The sequence below is a fragment of the Ambystoma mexicanum genome, chromosome 7p (assembly GCF_040938575.1).
Source record: "Ambystoma mexicanum isolate Mex_15411 chromosome 7p, UKY_AmexF1_1, whole genome shotgun sequence".
NCBI classification, from domain to species: Eukaryota; Metazoa; Chordata; class Amphibia; order Caudata; family Ambystomatidae; genus Ambystoma; species Ambystoma mexicanum.
The window spans coordinates 816,392,137-816,412,074 of NC_090939.1; the positions used below are offsets into that span (position 1 = coordinate 816,392,137).

Here is a 19,938-nt window from a genome sequence, read left to right on the forward strand (position 1 = left end):
AGCTCACAACAACTCAGATTACGCATGGACGATTCCTTCACCCTTGAAGCCCAAGTTAATGCCACTGTGAGTAGCCTCTTCTTTGAACTAAGATCCACCTGTCAGATAATGCCATACTGGACATTTCCACATATAACCATGTCAGTCATTGACCTTTTACTCTCAAGCCTGGATTATGCTAAAGGACTTTGCCATGACCTCCAGAAATATCTGCTTAACCATCTAAAATAGGGCGAAACTCGGAGCAAGACTGCTGCTAACACTTGAAAGATAGTAACTTAATTCCAGCAATGTAGACATTCCACTGGGTACCAAATTAAATACAGAATCTTCAAACCCCTTTCTATTGATGACGGTGGCCCAGAATCCACTGAAAAGAAGTTAATCAAATACATAACTGTCATAACACTTCCATTCCTTAATGCTGCTTCAGTAAAAACCTCACACTTTAACTAATAATGCCAGGGAGGCTGCTTCTTATTCATTGCACCCAACCCATGCAACCATATTAATAAGCATCTCTGCACAGTGAAAAATTGAACATTTCCTTTAAAAAGTCCTTTAAAAGCTGGCAGTTCACCAGAAAACAATATAAAAAATACTGCTGATCCACATGCTCCAGCGTCCGGCCCCTATTGGGTCTGTATAACTCACACCGGCACTGCAGACTCTGAACTCTACAACCTCCTCAAATGCACAATGGTGCAGACACAAGTGCTTCCAATGTCAGGCTCAGTCAGAGTGGTCTCGTCCAGACGTCCTCCATAATAGGCATGAGAAATGGCCCATAATGGGTGTAGGACAACCACAATACAGAGACCATTGCAGTTTGCTTGGTCTCATTCAATGTTTCTCCAAATTGCACATAGGCCTTTAAGCCCTCTCTATTATTGCTCCACAGTTGCGGCCACCCATTGGACAAACCCTATGTGGTTCGGCTCACCCATCACCTACAGACATGGTGCATAAAGACTTGTCTATAAGCATTTTCGAGGCGGGAACAAGGAAATAGAACACTACCAAACTACTACCTGCAACAATCATTGTATGTAAAAACCCAAGGACCAGCAGTACACACTGATTTAATGAATCTGGCAAGTCCAGGACTCCATCCCCACTCATTAACCAACTACCTATTCATCTTTGCATCCTTTCAGTAGATACACAGATCCCTATACACACCCTCACCACCTCACCAACCTCGCTAACTCCAGCAGACCTCTGGAGGGCTCTCCCTGCATGAATCTCCAACAGTTCTACTCCCTACCAAACATGCATCTCCTAGACTATTATCTCTATAGGTATACTTGGTAGTGAATCAAGAATGTCCCCAACACTTGCTCCCCTCTGGCTCTATTGCTACCCTTAGTGCCACCACCAGGAACCATGTAGAAACCTACTGACGCACAATAATCTGGTGCTTTCAGCATGAACCTTTATACACCTCAGGATTTGCTCTCTCCTCTCACTATGCATAAAGGCACCATGAAAATGGCAGAAGTGGCAATATACTAGACCACTTTACATTACACCAAGTTTAAATGACACCATTCCTACATGCAACAAGCTCTGCTATTCACTGAAAGCCACATACCCAGAATTAAGGAATTGCGTAGAAAATGTGGTCCATCATAGTCCCTTTGTTCTATTTCGAGCTGTTCCTGGAGCGACATCTAATTTGGATGCACCAGAGGAAACCACTTAAAAAAACCTGCAAGCCACGCAGAGTGCAGTGTGGAAGTGCAGCAAACGTGTGGACTGTCGTCAGCAGGGGGAAACTAACAGGAGGCGGCAGCTACAGCTCTACTTTATTGGTGTTCCAGGTGCTGTGCGTGATTGATCCTTTGCCGCGGGTAAGTTTATACGATTAAATTAATCTCCTCTCTTGCAGTTTGAGACCACTGTTCCATGGAATCCACCAAAGGGGCAAAGTATAATTTAAGGAGTAATGTTTTGGGCATTAATGTTAAGGTGCATGCTTTGACTCCAGCAAATTCGTCCATCATATCCATTAACTCAATCGGGGTAGACCCTGTCATGCCTGCATTTAAACTGGATACACCTATTCCAAAGGATATCATATCTATGCTTTAAAACATCACAACACTAAACTACATCCAAGTGACCTCTGAAATCAGGTCTGACCCCTAGTGGGAAACCACAGAGTCTTATCAAGTCTTTCCTTTGGATAATGTAATCCCAGGTTGAATCAAAGACACAGGATTCGGTGGTGCTGGATGAGTCAATCTTGAGGATGTGCAAGGATCTTTATGAGTCCTCACTGCAAGCAATGTTGGGCAGAGCTGCAATGCTGAATTCAAACCATGCTGGCCCAATCCCTCGTATTCAACTGTCCGAAACTATAATGGGCCAAGAACTAAATACTTTGGCTAACAATTTCCATGAATCAAACACCATGGGAAAATTCACTCTGGATAACTTGGGCTCTTTTATGATCTTGGCTCTCCTCCTAGTTCTTCAATCCTTGGTTAGGTTATACTATAATAATAATGGTCTGGTTCATTCAAATTCCACACAACTGACATTAATTATGAATAAGTTAAATAAAGACATGTCTGATCCAAGAAGGAATTATGACCGCAAACTGTCGGTTATGTCTTTTAATGTGGAAGAACCTGAACTATCTAACGTTGAAGAAATTCCACATATTCAAAACCCTAGTACCAGTCAACAAAATATGACTCATGGTAGACTTTGTGCTTCTCCCGTTTTGTATTTCTCCCACGAATCAGGCTATAGATTCCATTATTTTTCCTGAACAGTGGGAAAGGGATCATAATGGAGTGGCTCATTTGCCTATTTTCCCAAATACCTGGTATTTAATACATAAACCTAAGAAGAAAAAATAAAATAAAAATCAACCAAATAACACGCAAAATAAAAAGATTCCTCAGATCCCTTCCACTTGAACCCAAAGTAAGAGACCTGAATGCTGAGGTGCATAATATGCCTACACATGAGACCAATACCTCTTCGACACAATCCGGGGGATGCTGAAAATAATAACCCAAATGTGAAGAGTAAAAGCTCAAAGTAGAAAAAGCCAACAAGTCTGGTACAAGGGAAAATTAAAAAAACATTCTTTTCCAAGCGTAAAAACAGATCAAGTGGGATTGATTAAATTGCAGCTGATCAACAGTCAAATGGTGAGACAGTTCAGAAGTTAACAGCTGAAGACACCGATTACTATGAGCTTCAGGGAAACAGAGGATTAGTAGCAAGTGTGCAACTATGGCCATCAATTCTACAACTTCGAATATGCCCTCTGCCTCCATGTATGTTATAAATGCAGGATCGACCAAGGCTATTAATCCTACAATGTATAATAGGCCCACGTGCCTCTATTTGCACTACAAATGCAGTACTGATGTCTAATATTTCCGTTAATGATAGAATCATTGCTTTTGCAAATGTAAGATCTATCAATGATCCAATTCTTTTAAATCACTTGTCACTACAATTCTTTCAGTGATTCTCTGGTATTACGTTTATTAAACACGGGTGATATCGATTGGGCCAATATACCGGAAAGGGCCAGTGATAGATTAGTTGCTCATTTTTATTCAAATTAGGGGCACGATTGATATGGGACCATGTGGACGATTTCAGGTCTATGGACCTCACAGTTTTGAATTTTACTGATCCCTATCAATTAAAACAATTTATCTCAAATATTTCAGGAGTTGACACTTCTATGGCCATAGTTACATCTTCACGGGCTACTTGAGGTACATCTATAAATAACACAAAAAACAAATCGACATCCAAATTTTCATCATACATCAACCAATATACAAGAGTATTGGTCATGGTTGGCTCAGGCACTGGCAGAAAAAATGGGCCTTACTGATCCTAAATCCCATCTTTAGCACTGATTATTTGAGCATTATATCTTGGAACAGCTGTGATTTTATGAATTTAGACAATGTATGTAAAAATGTTTTTTTTTTTTTAAAATTGGGGTATAATTATGCTACAAGAAACCATGCTAATTAAACCTCTTCTTATGGAAGGATATATAACATACACCAGCCCTGCACCAAGTGCACTAAGGAGCGACCCCTCGGGAGAGTATCAATAACCATAGATCTAAAGATAGATCCTCAATCTACCTTGGTGGGGATTAGTTTAGTTCTGCGTAATGTATTTCTTTCCATGAAATGCTATATGTGTACTTTAATCCTGCAAAAAACAGCATTACAAATATGCACCAACAGATCAATGAAATATTAGCCCTATGGCTGGGGGAGGGTCACCAAAATAATATTCTTGTACGAGATTTTAATTCTGAGTGTGCTGATTATTTACTAGAGACCAATGGACATCTATTATACGATCTATCTGCTTTCAATGTGGCATCTAAAAAGCACGCTGCTTCATGGTCACATTTTAGGCATCCTGGGAATTCTGATTATTGGTACTGATGGTAGATCCACAGCCATCTAAAGTAGTGACTTGGAAAAGGGGAATGTTATCTTCCTGTCCAAAAGACTTCTGTCGAATTGTTTGCATTTGGCTTTGGACTTTATTGGTTTGGGGGACCATGTTACGATCTCTCTTCATCTTAAATGTCACTCTTCGGCTAACCTTTATAATGGCAATGAACCCTCATTGGCTCTCCCTTACCATTGATGAGGGGAGGAGGAAGGTCAAATTGAATTTTAGACTCATGGAAATATTCTCAGACATCTCAGGGAATGTCCTAAGTGGAAAAGACACATTAAAGCTATCACTGTAAACTTGATAGAGATGGCTATAGTGATACTGTTTCTACAATTATCTCCAGACGTACGGGTATAGGAAAAATGGATGCGTGCAAATATACACCTAATGTATTTAATCAAACAATCACTCTGGCTAAGAAACAGAAAAGGGCCACTGTTAGATATTTGGGCAAAATGTATGGTGTTGACTCCCCTGTTTTTATTACAGAGAAGAAAAGGGTATATCAGTTTTATAGCAACCTGACTAAAAGGGAGAAAACTGAATTACTTGCTGGGGATAGTCAAAGAATGCTTTTGGCATTAAAGGGGAACAGTTTGTCCAGATTTTGTGAACTCACTAATAAGATCATACAAAAAATCAACCAGACGCTCATTTTAACATCATATCTGAGCCACCCTAGGTAGCCTATTCTAGTAAAATCTGTACTGATAAATGTACAACTCAGATTGTCTGTGCTCAAGGTAGTAACTGCTGGGTTGACTGGGCAGAAGTGTTCTAAATACATAATATACATGAGATCATTAAAATGAATCCCTCAAAAGCCCCATGCTCTTAAAATCTGCCTCCAATAACTCAAATATATTCCAGAACTTCTATAGTCCAATTAAAATGTCCTACATGTGAACTGCGAAGCACTTTTGCATTGATTTCAATCTGTATTTCTTGCATAGCAGGTAGTGTGGTTTCAGCAAGTGGCCAAGCATAACAGGTAATATTGTTGACTCCAGGCTAATATAAAGGATGTGTCATACAGGTCATGCATAGTCAACTGATACATGTAATAAATATTATGCACTTTACATGGGCTATCTTGATAAGGTTGCTGTGTGCATGAAAGTTCTGTCTGAGAGCTACCCCTTTCGACCCTAGAAGCATCTGGAATAAATAAAAACGCAGATGTGATTGATAGTTTACAAGTCTTTGGCAGGTGTTGAAAGATCAATTTATACAAGTGAGATCAGCCAATTAATTTCTCCACTTGTACTACAAACAATTTATGCTTTACTTCTCGCATCATTTTTGAGAGGATTTCAATTGGCACACAGAATTGTTAAAAAAATAATACATATAAACTGCTACGATTTAAGCAAAATTCAGATAGGGCGTACTACTGATCTAATCGTAGATGGAATGATCTCCAAAACTCTAACTTGATAAAAACATATTCCGTGAATAGAGGGGGCAAAAGGCATTAGTATATATCTTCCCCTTTATCAGCATGTGTCCCGCAATCCCAAGCCAGATCAGGCAGAGGGGTCCCAGGGTCAACATGCCCTAGAAACATCCATACGGAGTCCCAGAAATTCTAGCACTCAGGTTCATATCAGCTGCAAATTACTTTCACCATTGTGTGCATGCACATCTATCTGCAAGTGTTCTGAAAAAGGACACATGTTTCATTCTGGAGCCCAGGTCTTTGATTTTATTAAAACTAAATTATTAAAAAAATAGTGGCAAATTCTTAAAACTTGCTTTACAAAAAAAAAAAAAGAGTTGAAAGAAAACATTTAAAAAGTATCCTACAAAAAAAGCATTTTTTAACATTTGCATTGTAATAAAATAAATAAGAAAAGACCACTTTATATGTAACCTTGAACTAGGCCAGTTGACATGTTATAATATTACATTATTAACGATTTACCGTTATCATTAAAGAACATGATTGTTGTTCAGTGGAGACTATGAGCCGTTGTCGCGTTATGTTGCAAAATACTGAGTTGTTTTCATAACAATCAGCTAAACCGAAAAACCAAGTGCTCCAGAAATCCTTCTGCTTTGGGAACAAACCAATGGACGAGTTCATGGCAGCCAACAAAAACAGAGGTTTCATGGTTATCTTTCCAGTCACTTTCCAGCAGGGTTTTTTCGTTTTCACCATGCTTGGCATTTCTACATGGTTATCAGATTGATCTAGATTGTTCGTTACGATTGGTTGCAGCTACACCGCAGCATGTAAACATCCCATTGTACTTCATGCTAAGAGAGATATCGGGTATGAGCTGAAGGTCACTGATCGATTAATTCCATGACACCCCATTGGAAGTCCTTCGGTGGGCTGCATGTGTCCTCCTGCTGCCCGTCTCACCGTTGATACCGTGCACCTCCGGTATTTCTGTGAAGGCTTGCAGACTTACATCACCGTTTGGCAAGCTGAAAGAAACACCATTCCTCTCCTTAGAGATAATTCCTAGGGTAAAGTAAGAAAAGAAGAGACATTATACCCTAGTTAGTGGCAGCAGAAAATGATGCTGTTGAAGTCCTCCTGAGAGAGAATATAAATCTCCACGGTATTTGAAATATGGTCAGATTAGCATATAAGGATGGAAAAGGCATGGGTATCCCTTTAACAGTATGACAAGACTCTCCAGCTTTGTTGTCCACAAAGGATAAGCCTTATAAAACAAGTTACTCTAAAGTCTACAGATTAGTTCTTCACTATGTGCACATTTTGATACATATTTGTTTATTGATTTATTTATTGTGTTTATAGCTCAAAAGAGCTTCATCATAACACTCACAAAATTCAATTTCAAACATAGTTAGTTACACATAACTGATCAACACTTAAATACCTTCAGTCATTCATTCAAATATCACAATATTAGCTTATTCGTATCATTTCATTATCATTTTCAAGCAATTGTAGTTATCCATTGTTCAAAACATTTGCATAGAAACATTATCTTTTAAAACTGATACATAGACACAGTGAATGCTGTCGAAATATACAATGTTAGAGCACACAATCAAGCTTTACCAGTAATCAAGCATAGCCGCAATCAAACTACTTTTAAACTCAGGACCCTTTCCAACTTTGCCTAACCTGAGTATGTCCTTCCAGATATTAAATAACACTGCGTGCATAGTTTTGTGCCTCGATTTCAGACAGTAAAGCCAGAAGGAGTCAGATTTTATGGTGCTCTAATCGGACACAAAAGGGCCAAGCATCTTTATGTAAAGGGGCCGGCCATGCTCTACATTCAGTCAGGATGTGGTGGGCAGTCTCAAGTTTATCCAAAACACCACATGATTGGAAGATTCTTAATTTGCGGATTCTCAACAAAAGGACAAACCTGCGCAGTTCAGGCTAGGGACACAATTTGACATAGCCTTGCGGGACCATGAAACTGTGGGACAATAGAATAAAGGGCTGGAAACTGCCAAGTGTAAAAAGGTGCGTACAATTAGCGCACTAATCCCACTTGGCCAACTTAACATCCTAATCAAAGCCTGTAAATTGTCTTCCCAGTGTGGTCTCCAACCCACAGTAGCAAAGCTTGTTATGCTCAAGGCTGTCAAGGAGACAAAGGTCTCATTGACTGGCAGCTGTCCCAGCAGGGCAAGGAGGGGGCAAGTTGGAGACTTTCGGTCCTTTAGTAGTAGCAGATTTGTCCAGTTCTAATCGAATGACTTAAACCGGGACCAAGGCCAAGCATTTTCCTCAAAATGTTCCCTCTAAAACATTTAGCCAGGAGAGGTCCTTCAAGGCAACTGCATCGAGCCCACACAGTAGGGATGTGCAAAAGCATTGCTTATATAATGTCAGTATACCATAAAAGCTAAAGCCCTGTAAGAGGATTCAATTCAGCACTACAGCTAAGTTAACGCCTAGTCTAGAATACTGAATGAAAACCCTTATTGATATATCTTTAGGTCCAGTTCATGCGTTCTGGATGACTACCCTTGTATAACACCCCTCTCTTGGAATCCCCCTGACCCCACTGAGCCAAGAAGTAGTTCTGTTTTGCAAGTTTAAAAGGTTTATTTGATAATTTAAACAATAGATATATATATGACACTTTATAATAAATTAATAATTGAATAGCACACTTAATCTGATATGATAAAGATCAACAACAGAGAATCTGGCACTAGCACACTTCTTATAATCACTAATGAGTTGACATGAAATGGATAAGGTAGCACACTGGTAAATAGGAACAAAAGTATAATGTGGTAGAGGATGCTTTATGTAAGCTCAGGTGGATGCAATATTCAATGAATGCAGTACAGAAAATACGCAATATGATTTCAACCAAACAATGTAATCACTTTTCTCTGGCTATTCACTCCCCCCCTCTTTATGCAATGCAAGGAAATGGGAGGAAGCACACAGTTCTCAGAAATGCAATCAATGTAATCAGTTCAATCCAGCAAGCTTAGACAACAGAAAACAGATAGGAGTTTTGAAATCACAGGCCCAAATTGCTTTGATATGTGCTGGCAATGAATGAGAAATATGCTGGAAACGCTTTTAATTCCCTTTTAGAGGTTCAGGGTGAGTGGTATCTAGTTAATATTAGTCCAGGCTCACACTAGCAATGATGCAGGGATAGTTAACAGGTTAAACGAATTTCTGGCAAATGGAAAGCAGGCATCAGCAGTTTTTTTACATGTGAAGAAATTGCAAATCGCGGCAAAATTCGCGGATGCGCCGAACGCTATTACAAAGGAACCGCAAGGACTATCTCTACCGTTTTGGGGTCCTGGGAAAGCCTAGGATCTCAGGTTCCAAATGAAAGTTATTGCAAGTCTCTAGCCCAAACGGTTGCGGAGATATGAGCAATTTAGTAAAGGTCGTTTTTGGTTTTGCCAATTTTAAACGCACACTTTGACAAGTGACAAATTTTACTAGAATTGACAGGTGACAGATAGGAGGCAGTTCTACTTAGGTTAAATAGATTGAATTAGATGAATTTAAACTAAGAGATGTGTTCTGAGTTTTGCTAAGTACTCACAAGAGATTTTGAACAGGAAAGCGACTTGGTCACGATCTTCAGTCTGGTCAGGTCTTTCCGGATTCTGCTCACAGCGCCTGGTCTGGTCTCGGCTAGGCACAGCACTGCTTTCTCTCTGGTCTGGTCTCTGCTAGGCACAGCACTGCTTTCTCTCTGGTCTGGTCTCTGCTCTGGATAGATTGAAGTCTCTAGTTTGGCTTTCTGGAGTTTGATGGAGGTAAGTATGGATTTTTCCGGCAGGGCTTCCAGCGGCAGATGAAATTGAATGTCTCTATGTGTCCTGACTCTCTGCTTTTATCTGTTTAGAATGTGGGTGTGTTCTAGCATCACTGACCCTACCTCTCTCTCAGCTTCTAATTGGTCAAACTTTCATTCGTCCCCTGATTGGCGAACTAAGTTGTGTCAGAGTGATGTCATCCATTTATGATCTCTTGAAACCACCTCCCTTATCATCTGTGCACCCAAATCTATATATGATCAAAATACATACTTCAGAGTTACACAGTTGTTTGAAATTACATATACATGGTGTGGCTGAATTTAGCCATGTCTATGTCCAAATCTGCTCATTCTCGGAGCTTGCATTCAAAGAGTGTACATAATTGACTTTTTAACTGCTTTTCCAATTTCCGACATGGACCCAACTTTACATACATGTGTGCAGGGGGTAGGGACATTAACTGATGAAGTTTCAGATTTTTAACATGCACACATTTAGAGTAATATCCACTTTTCCGCTAAAACCCCCCTGAACATACCACCGGTTCCTACCACGTCTTAAACTGTGGGCAGAAAAATCACAAGAATTATGGTATCATTTATAAAATTTTCACATGTCCGCTCTATGAGTTATTCATCTTTTTAAAGTTATGTTCTGGCTCCAAAGGGGTGTGGTTTACCCTCAGCACAAGGTTGAATTTCTGGTTCTTTCCAGTTCTGCCAAGCCAGCTTGCTCTCACAGGCAGTGCTCCTCCCAGCTCCTGCCAAGAGGAAGCTACAATTTACGACTGCGGTAATAAAAACCTTTGCCTGAGTGAAGAGGGCTTTGTTCACTCTCTTGCAGAGCACAGATAATTCAATTATCAGATGGATGGCATATCCTTAGCTTGGGCAGCAAAAGGAAGGTTGGCCTGGGAACACAGTGGTGACTCAAGTTTCACTCCTGATGGGTAGTTGCTAGGCAAAATCAAGTTCCTTAAGCCAGACCTTCAGCTAACTTTTTGTTGCTTTTAAAATAACTTGTAATTTTACACATGCAGCTAGAATGCTGATTCTAAGTGCAAAACTATGACATTTCAACAGTTACAAAGGCATGTGACACCAAACATAGGTCACTCATTTAATTTAACATTTTCGATTTTGGTGGTTTTAAATCCAGTTGCAGTTAGGCTTAAGCTGCTGACTCCATAGCATTTTTGTTATAAGCATTGTTTTTGGGCTCTTCATTTCCCAGATTTTGTAGGCACACAAAACTCCATTCTGCCAAATGTCTGCTGGTGTTCAGTGAATATTTTGCACATGTTGCAAGGTTTGAAATAGGCATTTTGCTTGCCTTCAGAAAAACACACAGAGTGGTTTTAAAACGCCGGCTTTTGGATAGTGGTGAGTACTGGTACTGCACTCATTTTTGGGATTTAAGAAATGAATTCCCCACACTTTTAGGTTGCATTTGGCAATCAGCATTGCCATTCCCAATGGTTTCAGACTACTGTGCGGGTAGTCCAATGGTGGTTTTAAAGCGCTTTGAAGCTAACCGGCGCTACTGTTTTTCCTTTGGCAACCCATTTCCCTCATGGCAACCCGGCCTTTCATTCTCGCACTGGTGGGTGGCAAGTGAGGCAACCATTTTGGTGGGCGCACAAACTGCGCAGCTTTCCTGGATTTCGGCGCACATGTGGGTTTTCCGCCATCTTGAATTTCCTAAGCCCACAGCACCAAATGTTGTAGCAGGATAGCTTAAACGTGGGTCAGGACACCCAACAAGTCCCCCCCACGCGACTGCACTTTGAATTTGAGTCGATGGGGAGTCGCGTGCACAAGGGTTTTGACCCATGCACCGGTCTGTCCGCATAATCTTCTTCCTCTTCTGTAGATGGCACAGTTCAGCATCTTCTTCTCCATCCGGTACTGATCGATCGGTTCTCCTCGCCGGTCCTGATGGGAGTATTGGGCGGTACCCCGGGCCCGTTGCGTCTCTGCTCCCGGTCTCCGGATCGTTCTTCTTGGTCATCCTTCATGGTTTCATCTCTCCTAGGATGATAAAGCAAAAGCGGCAATATCTACTCATAGACGTTTTTCCACCACTGTTGAGGTAGTGGGGCGGCATATGCATTTCATCATAACGAAATATTACATTCTTATTTTGAAAAAAAAAACAGTATAACTAAGAGACAGTTTCATGCAAATCACAATATTTTAGAGACTAGATGTGGTATGTTTTATGATTGGAACTGAATTAGTCTGATACAGTACCCGCTAGGATTCCAGAGGATTCCTCCAGTTGTTGCAGAGTGTGCCTGGGATGGCAACATTTCAACTGGTTTATGTGGACCCACTTGTCTTCCCCCTCTGCCGAACCACCTTTGGGGATGCGGATCTTGTAGGCCACAGGGGAGATCTTATCGACGATCTCAAAGGGTCCCTTCCATGTAGGCAAAAATTTGCGCTGCTTGGCCTGGTTCCTTTGGAAGTTGTATAAATAGACCCGGTCTCCCACCTGATATTCCTTCCTGGAAGTTTTCAGGTCATAATGGGTCTTCATGCTATCAGCCGATCTTTCTAGATTCCGCTGAGCATAAGCAAAAGCATGTTGGAGGTGTTTCCTTAAATTCTCTACATACTCATGAGTAGTGGAGGCATTTATCAGTGTCTGCTCTTGGGTCCTGTAGAGCAAATGCTGCGGAAGCACCATCTTGCGCCCAGTCATCAACTCAAATGGTGACATTTTGGTTGCAGATGAAGGGGTAGATCTGATGGCCATTAGGACCAGAGGTAATCGGATATCCCAACTTGGCCCAGAATCTGCCACAAACTTCTTTAATATGCTCACAATTGTCCGGTTATATCTCTCTACTGCCCCAGAAGAAGCTGGTCTATAAGCAATATGCAGCTTTCTCTTGACCCCCAGTATCTCCCACATCTTTGTCATTACTTCACTGGTGAAGTGGCTACCTCTGTCTGACTCAATCCTTTGAGGTAGACCAAAACGGGAAAAGATGTGGTTAATCATCAAGGCAGCTGCAGTTTCCGCCTTGCAATTTGGGGCTGGGAGACATTCCACCCACTTGGTAAACAAGCATGTCACAGTCAACATGTACTTATTCCCCCTAGCCGAGCGAATCACAGGGCCTACAAAGTCGATTTGTAAATCTGACCATGGCAGTGTCATTCCCCGCTTTTGTAAAGGTGCCCGGTGTGTGAGGGATGTCGGCTGAAATTGTGCACACACAAGACAACCCTTCAAATATTGGTCGAGGTCCTGCCCCATGTGTGGCCAGTATGCAACCTCTCTTAAGATTTCCAATGTTGTGTGAAACCCCCTATGACCGGCGGTGGCCGCATCATGGGCGTGACTTAACATCAGGCTTCGGAATGAGGTAGGAACCACCCACTGATCGTGGCCAGCTTTGGATTTCCTTACCAGCAAACCGTCTTGGATCCGGAACATTTTTGGACATTTCATCAACACTCTTAGGTCCTCTTTCCCAATGTAATCGGTATCCGTCAGGGGAAAGTTCTCAGGGTCCTCAAGGTGCTGGTAAAATTTACCAATAATTGGATCCCCCTTCTGAGCGGTAATCAAATCAGCATCAGGGGTCTCCTTACTCCATTGTGCAATTGAAAGGTCGTTGTGAGCATTGGTCTGGGACCTAGTGATAGCAGTGACCTGGATTTCCCCCAATAGGGACTCAATCTCAATTAGATCCCCTTGGATGGCCCCGGTTTTGGCCAGCTGATCAGCTAAGTCATTTCCAGTTTTGTCTGGTCCCTCTACTTTGGAATGACCCTTGATCTTCTTCCAATAGATGGTCATCCCATTCGAGGTGACCAGATCATCAATGTTTTGGATCAACTTCCCATGTTTCAAGGGTTTGTTGTTAGCACATACCATGCCTCTGGTCTTCCAATTAACCAGGTGCTCCACGAACCCGTTCCGTACATAATCCGAATCTGTGATTATGACCAGTTCGTGGAGTTGATGCTGGACAGCAGTGAGGATGGCCTGATGCACAGCCATCAATTCTGCCACCTGACTACTTCGGGGACCAATTTTGTATCCAGCGGAGGGTTCTGGGGACTCATTCACCCATGCATTCCCTACGCCGGCCACCAGTTCTTTCTCCCCGTTGTTGTCGACATGGTAAGAGCATCCATCCACATACACAGTGGGCATTCCCTCACACTGGTCTTCTTCAAAGACTTTGTGGGGGGAATTAAGGTATGCCTCCATGTTGTCCTTTATTTTTAGACTTTCGTCCTCGAGACAGTTTTCTCTGGCACAATCATGCAAGTCAGCCAGACCTTGCGCGAGGGGACTCTTCTTGTTTTGGCCATATCTGACCTCCACAGGAAAGCCTTGCATTGACAGAATCCAGGAAGTAATTCGGGAATTACTCACATTTCCGGCCCGGATTCTGTCACTTTGGAGATATTGCAGAGGCTGGTGTGGAGTCTCCACTATGATGTGTTCCCCCTGGATAAACGGGCGGTAATTCTTCAATGCCCACACCGTTGCCAGGAGTGCCTTCTCACAATCGTTGAATTTTTCCTCCACAGAGGATAAAGTTTTGCTCGCATAGGAGATTACTTTATTGACCTTGTCATGCTTTTGATATAATACTGCCGTCAAGCACGTATTAGAGAACCCCGTCTCCAGGAAGAACTCCTTGTTTCTAACAGGGTAAGCTAGGCAAGGCGCTTGTGAGAGGCTTCTTTTGAGTTGTTTTACTGCCTCGGCTTGTTCTGGACCCCATTCCCACTTGACCCCCCCCTTCAGGAGATGAATCAGGGGTCTGGTGATCTCTGCGTAGCCCTCAATGAACTTTCTGCTGTAATTAGTCAGTCCAAGGAGGCTCCTTAGTTCCCGCAGAGTTGTGGGGTCTTTCAGTTTCTGAAGTGCTTCCACTTTCTTTTCCTGGGGACAGAGACACTGAGGAGTAATCTCATGCCCCAAGAAATTAACACGGGTTCTACACCACTGTGCTTTCTGAAAGGAAAGTTTTGCTCCGGCGGCCCTCAACTGTGTCAGAACATAACGGATCTCTGCTATGTGTTCCTCCACAGATGAACTTTTGATGAGGACATCATCTACATAAGCCAGGTTACCCCTCGTACCCAGGTCGGGCATGGCCTTATGTAGGAAAATATTGAACTCATTACCGGAGTTAAGGTATCCGAAGGGAGTCCGGGTCCATGTGTACTGCTGGCCCCCAAAGGTAAAAGCCAGCTTGTATTGGTCCTCCCTACTGACAGGCACGGTCCAGTATCCATTGGTCAGGTCTATTGCAGTGAATACCTGTGACCCCTGAATCTGGGCCAGCCCTTGGTCAATGTAGGGAAGAGGCCATCGGGAAGTGTGGACCCGTTTGTTGAGCTCCCTGAGGTCAGCGCAGAGTCTCCACTGGCCGTTTGGCTTCAATATTCCCAGCACCGGATTATTGAAGGTGCTGTGGACTGGACGGATTATTCCCCGGGACTCAAGGTTCTTAATTATTTCAGTAAGGGACTCCATTGATGCGAGAGGCAAGCGATATTGCTTCACAAACACTGGAGTCATGCCAGGGTCCGTGGGGATTGTTGTGGTGTGGATGTCGGTGCGACCACAGTCATATGAGTCTACCGCAAAGAGATCTTGGAAATCCAAGAAAACTTGTTTCAACTTTTGCTTTTGTTCCAGAGTCACACAGGCATCAGCTAGGTTGACTCTCTCTTCCACCATCTGCCTGAAGCCTGGAAAGACTTCTGGTTTGGCTATCTCCGCGGCCTCCTCCAGCTGGGTGGAGAAGTCCCTGGTCAGAGTGCTGATTTGGACCGGAGGCTTCAGGTGGGAAAGGCAGCCCTCATGGACCTGGAAAATCACCTCATCCCTCCTGAAGTCACAGGTCACATCTTCCTTACCATAGGGGCAGGAAGTGTACACCAGGAAGTTCCCCCCATGCCGGGTAAAAATCCTGTCTGGTGTTGTATGGTCCTCACTGTCACTGTCAAAACAGTCCTTGGGGATGGGTCCTAACAGTTCATTTACAAGATCAATGGAGAAATGTCGGTCATCAACCGCCATTCCAATAATGGTGCCTGCGGCTAGAGTAATACTCTTTAAGTCGCTGTTATCCACCTCTATTAGAATGGGGTCATGTTCTATGTTGACTAATGGAGTCGGGTTTACCCCCAACCCTTGCTGTTGGAGAGAAGCGTTTAGATGTATGTAAGCATCAGGGTTTTTCAACTCTTGTCCCCTTTTAACTTTCACTTCCAGGGAGAATTGTCGGGTCCTTTCTGGGATGGTGACTTCCTCTTTAACCTGAATTTCAACTGCATAAGGTAGCAATTGAGCTGACCTAAATGCTTTTTCTGGATCATCAAAGCCCATGGGATTATCCGCTAATCGGGACCAAGCTTTGAAGTTTATTAGGTCCAAACTAATGGCAAAGCGATTGAGAATGTCACTGCCTAAGTAAAAGGCGGCAGGGACGTCTCGCACGACCCAACAATTGTGGACTATGCTCTTGTTGCCAATGGAGATTTTGAGCATACACCTGCTTGGCAGGAGATGTTTGGAATTAGGTGCTTCCAGGTCCATTTCCCATTTGTCTATCCGTTTGAAGGTGGGAATGGCTGGATCTTTTGGGAGTTGGCGAAACATGGCTTCGCTGATGAAGCTCTTACCGTTGTTCACACACACTCGAGCGAGAACAGAGTCCTTCCCATCATTTAACTGAACAGGGATGAACAACTGCTCTCCAATTTGCTGAATATCAGCCAGGCTTTGAGCTGATTTCACATCTTTCTGGACTATAGGAGTGGGAGTTTCAGATTGTGGATTGGTATAGAATCTCAGAGTGTTTCCTTCCAGCGTGGAGTACCACTTTAGACTGGAAGGAAGGTTGATTTTCAGAAATAGAGAGGACCCCCCATCACCAGTCTGTTGTCCTACTGCTATTACTGTCACGTCTGGAATTTGGCTATTCTGGAAGTGAAATTCTACTTGGTCAGATTTTTGTTCAACCATGTGGCAGGTGCCGTTTAAACTAACATGGCTGACACTCTGTTTTAATTTTATTGGTCGGCTAGTCTGAGTCCAGAGGACCTTGTTTACGCAATCTATTAGGGGTGACAACCTTCTCAGGAGGTCATTCCCTAGTAAACAAGGGGTGCCCTCTGGGGTCACAACTATGACCGGGTGTTTCAACTTATGTCGCCCGATCTTAATGTCCAAGTCTGCCGTCCCCTCGACGGGAATTTCCTTCCCGTCAAAGTTCTGCAGTTGTCCAGGAAGAGAGGTGAGAGGAATTTGGTAATTCTCTCCCCTTCCTGCATTCAGTTCGTCAAAGGCCCTTCTGGACAGAAGGGTAGCTTGAGATCCAGTGTCCACCAGTGCTGAGATTGTACCCTGCCCCTGTACTTGTACCGGGGCATAATATCTTCCCTCCTTCTCCTCAAGGGGGCACAGATAATGTACATTTTTGGACAACTGGTGGGCTAATTTTCTGGTTTTGGACATCGCGAGAGAAGAATTTTGGGCAGAATTCTGTGGAGAGCCTTGGGAATCTGAAAGAAAAAGTTGGCAACTGGAGATCAGAGCCATTGTGGGTTCCCCTGGCTCCGGTTCTGGGCCGCCCCCCCCTTTTTGGAGGCAGTCGCCAGGATGGGTTTGAACCAGGGGATTTTCTTGCTGTTGGTTCTGGGATGAGATGGTGGGCGGCGGTAGCTCAGTCTCCACATCTCCCCAGTCTGGATTTGCATCCCTAGGGACCCATTTTTCTTTGGGAGGAGTTCCCCCCTCTCTGAAGGAGAAGATCCTTTTCCCAGGATCCTCTGAGGATCCCTCTCCCTCAAATTGGAAGATCTGTACCTCCTCCTCAAACTGAGTCTGTTTGGGTCTTTTGTTTCTCCTACCCCCCCTCTGCTCCTTAGGAGGCAGACTTTCAGGGGCAAGAGATTTCGTTTCCGGTTCCTGGGTTTCCAGGGGCTGTTTACAAGTGAGGAAGGAAGCTTCCTCCAAGGCTTTACACCCCCCTTCCCTTTGTGCCTCCTCCCTGGGAACCGGTGATTTATCGGGGTGCTGCCCCCGTCATTGTTCTGGAGCACCAGGTCCAGAGTTGGGTGCGTTCTGCGCCGGCATGCTGATCTGAGGGTTCTGCTGTGCCCTCAGTATATGACCCATATCCCGCGCCATGTTTTGAACCTGGCGCTCTAACTGGGAAACCCGCTCAGGCTGATACGGGGCCCTGTTTTCTCCCCTGGGCTGATCCCGGGAAGGGTAGCTGTCCCTCCTCTGGTAGTACCCCTGGTTGGGAAGATTTTGGTACCCCTCCACCCTTGGCCTCCCCTCTCCCGGATTCAGTGGTCTGGGCTCAGGGAATTGAGGAAAGAAGGATGGATGATTTTGGGGTTGGAAGTCGGGTGGATATCTGGGGAAAAAGTTCTGCCCAGGGTTTGGTAAATTTCTGCCCTCCTGTGGGAAGTTTGGAGGGAAGTTCCCTGGGTTAGGTGCTTGGCTGGATCCCCCCCCTTGGGCTGGAGGAGTCCACACATAACCCAGGATGGGTCTGTTACCTTTGTAGCGAGGACTTACATAGTCAGGAGAGCGAGGGACCCCATTTGTGGGGCTGCCTCCCTGGCTCCCTGTCTGCGACTGGCCCGAGGACCTTCTGGGCCTAGCATTATTAGGTGCAGGTAGGTTTTTAGGCCCCCCCATCTCCAAATCCAAAACGGGGGTGACCTTTACCTCTGCCACCTTGGCAGCAGCAGGGGTGCTGTTGGCTTTGGGGTTTTTCTGGGCATTGCTTTTATTTTCTATGGGCTTCTGCACCTCATAGATGCGGGTAGCCTGTTCAATGACCCAGTCTAAAGATCTTTTCTCGTGAAAATCCCTCACGAGCTGGGTCATGATATATTTGGGCAAGGCATGGAAAAACGTGTTGATAAATTCACGGCTATCCGTGCGCACCCTTCTTGTGGTCTGTGCAAAAGCCCGCTTTAACTCCTGCACAAATTCTTGTGGGGCCTGATCCTCCCCACATTGCAAATTGTAGGCTGCCTTGCGAGCCTCTTGAGGATTTCTGTGAACAGAAAAATGTTTCAGGATGGCCGCCTTATAGGTGGACCATCTTAAATGATTTTGGTCCTCCAGCCCCGCAAAGAAACTGGAGTATTCCGGGGAGAAGGTCCACTTTACATATTGAATACAGCTTTGGCTGTCCTTCAAATGAAAAGTCTCCATCATTTGTTCAAACAACTCTAAGTGCTCCCAAACAGAATACTTAGCGTTCTTATGGTAAGGCGTGATGACGCTCCTGATCGCCTTAATCTGCTTTAAGGGGTCCTTAAGCAAGGCCCTTTTTGCCTTATTGGCCTTTTTGGTTCGGGTAACCCTTGTCCATTCTTCCTCGGACTCAGAGGCACTGCTCCCAGAGGTTCCCGTCTGTTCTTCCAGGTTTTCCCGGATTCTGCGAGCCTGGGAATGGCTGGCAGAATGTGGGGACCTGGTCTCCTGTGTCCTGCGCAGTTCAGAGGAGTCTTCAGATTCCTCCTTGCTGCCAGGATTTGATGGGTACCCCCTCCACTGACCTAACTGGGCAGAGGTTTTCAGGATGCCCTTAATGGGCCTACTCTCCCGGGGTTCCCCATTGAACTGTACTGTACTTGGGTGCCCATACCCGGATGCCCACCCCTCCATTCCTGAGTGGTACTGGCCTATGAGCCCCATACTCTTAGCTGGATAGTAATCTGCCATCCCTGTGGCCCTGTGCTCATGTGCGCCAGGGGACATGGGGGTGGCAGAGTCCAGGGACTGAGAGGTATGAGGGCCTCTGGTACTAGGGCTCCTGAGGTTATGCTCCGGAGTTTCCATTTCCCAGCGAACCTCATCTCTATCCGCCCCTGCTCCCTGTTGCAATGCAAGAGCCTGCATTTGTGCCTTCAGTTCCTCTGTTAAGGCCTTACTCGACTCTATCAGTTTCTCCTGCATCGCTACCTGTTGCTGGAGCCTATCATTGTGTTGACAGAGGGCCTCATTCTCCCTCTGTGCTTCCTGGTTGGTCCTGGAGAACTGGGCCAGTCTTTGCTGCAGGAGGTTTACCTCCTGGGCAATGTCCCTATTGGCCTGCTCCTTTCTTGCTAGAGCATCTTCCACCCTTCTGGTGTGCTCTACCAAGTTCTGGTTTTCTTTTTGGAGATCTCCCAGCCCCTGGAGGGCCAGGTGATTTTCTTCCATTTTCCTTTTTAAATGGCA

General features: G+C 44.2%; 1 protein-coding gene across 14 annotated transcripts in view; it reads right to left on the minus strand.

Moving 5' to 3' along the window:
* Nucleotides 1-6,154: 6,154 nt before the first annotated feature.
* Nucleotides 6,155-19,938, minus strand: part of ADGRG2 (adhesion G protein-coupled receptor G2) — an 835,692-nt gene continuing 821,908 nt past the window's right edge. For all 14 annotated transcript variants that reach the window (XM_069636971.1, XM_069636968.1, XM_069636965.1 and 11 more), the window contains one exon: nucleotides 6,155-6,934. In XM_069636971.1, coding sequence (XP_069493072.1) covers nucleotides 6,765-6,934 — 170 coding nt within the window. In that variant the 3' untranslated portion in view covers nucleotides 6,155-6,764. The remainder of the gene's footprint in view (nucleotides 6,935-19,938) is intronic.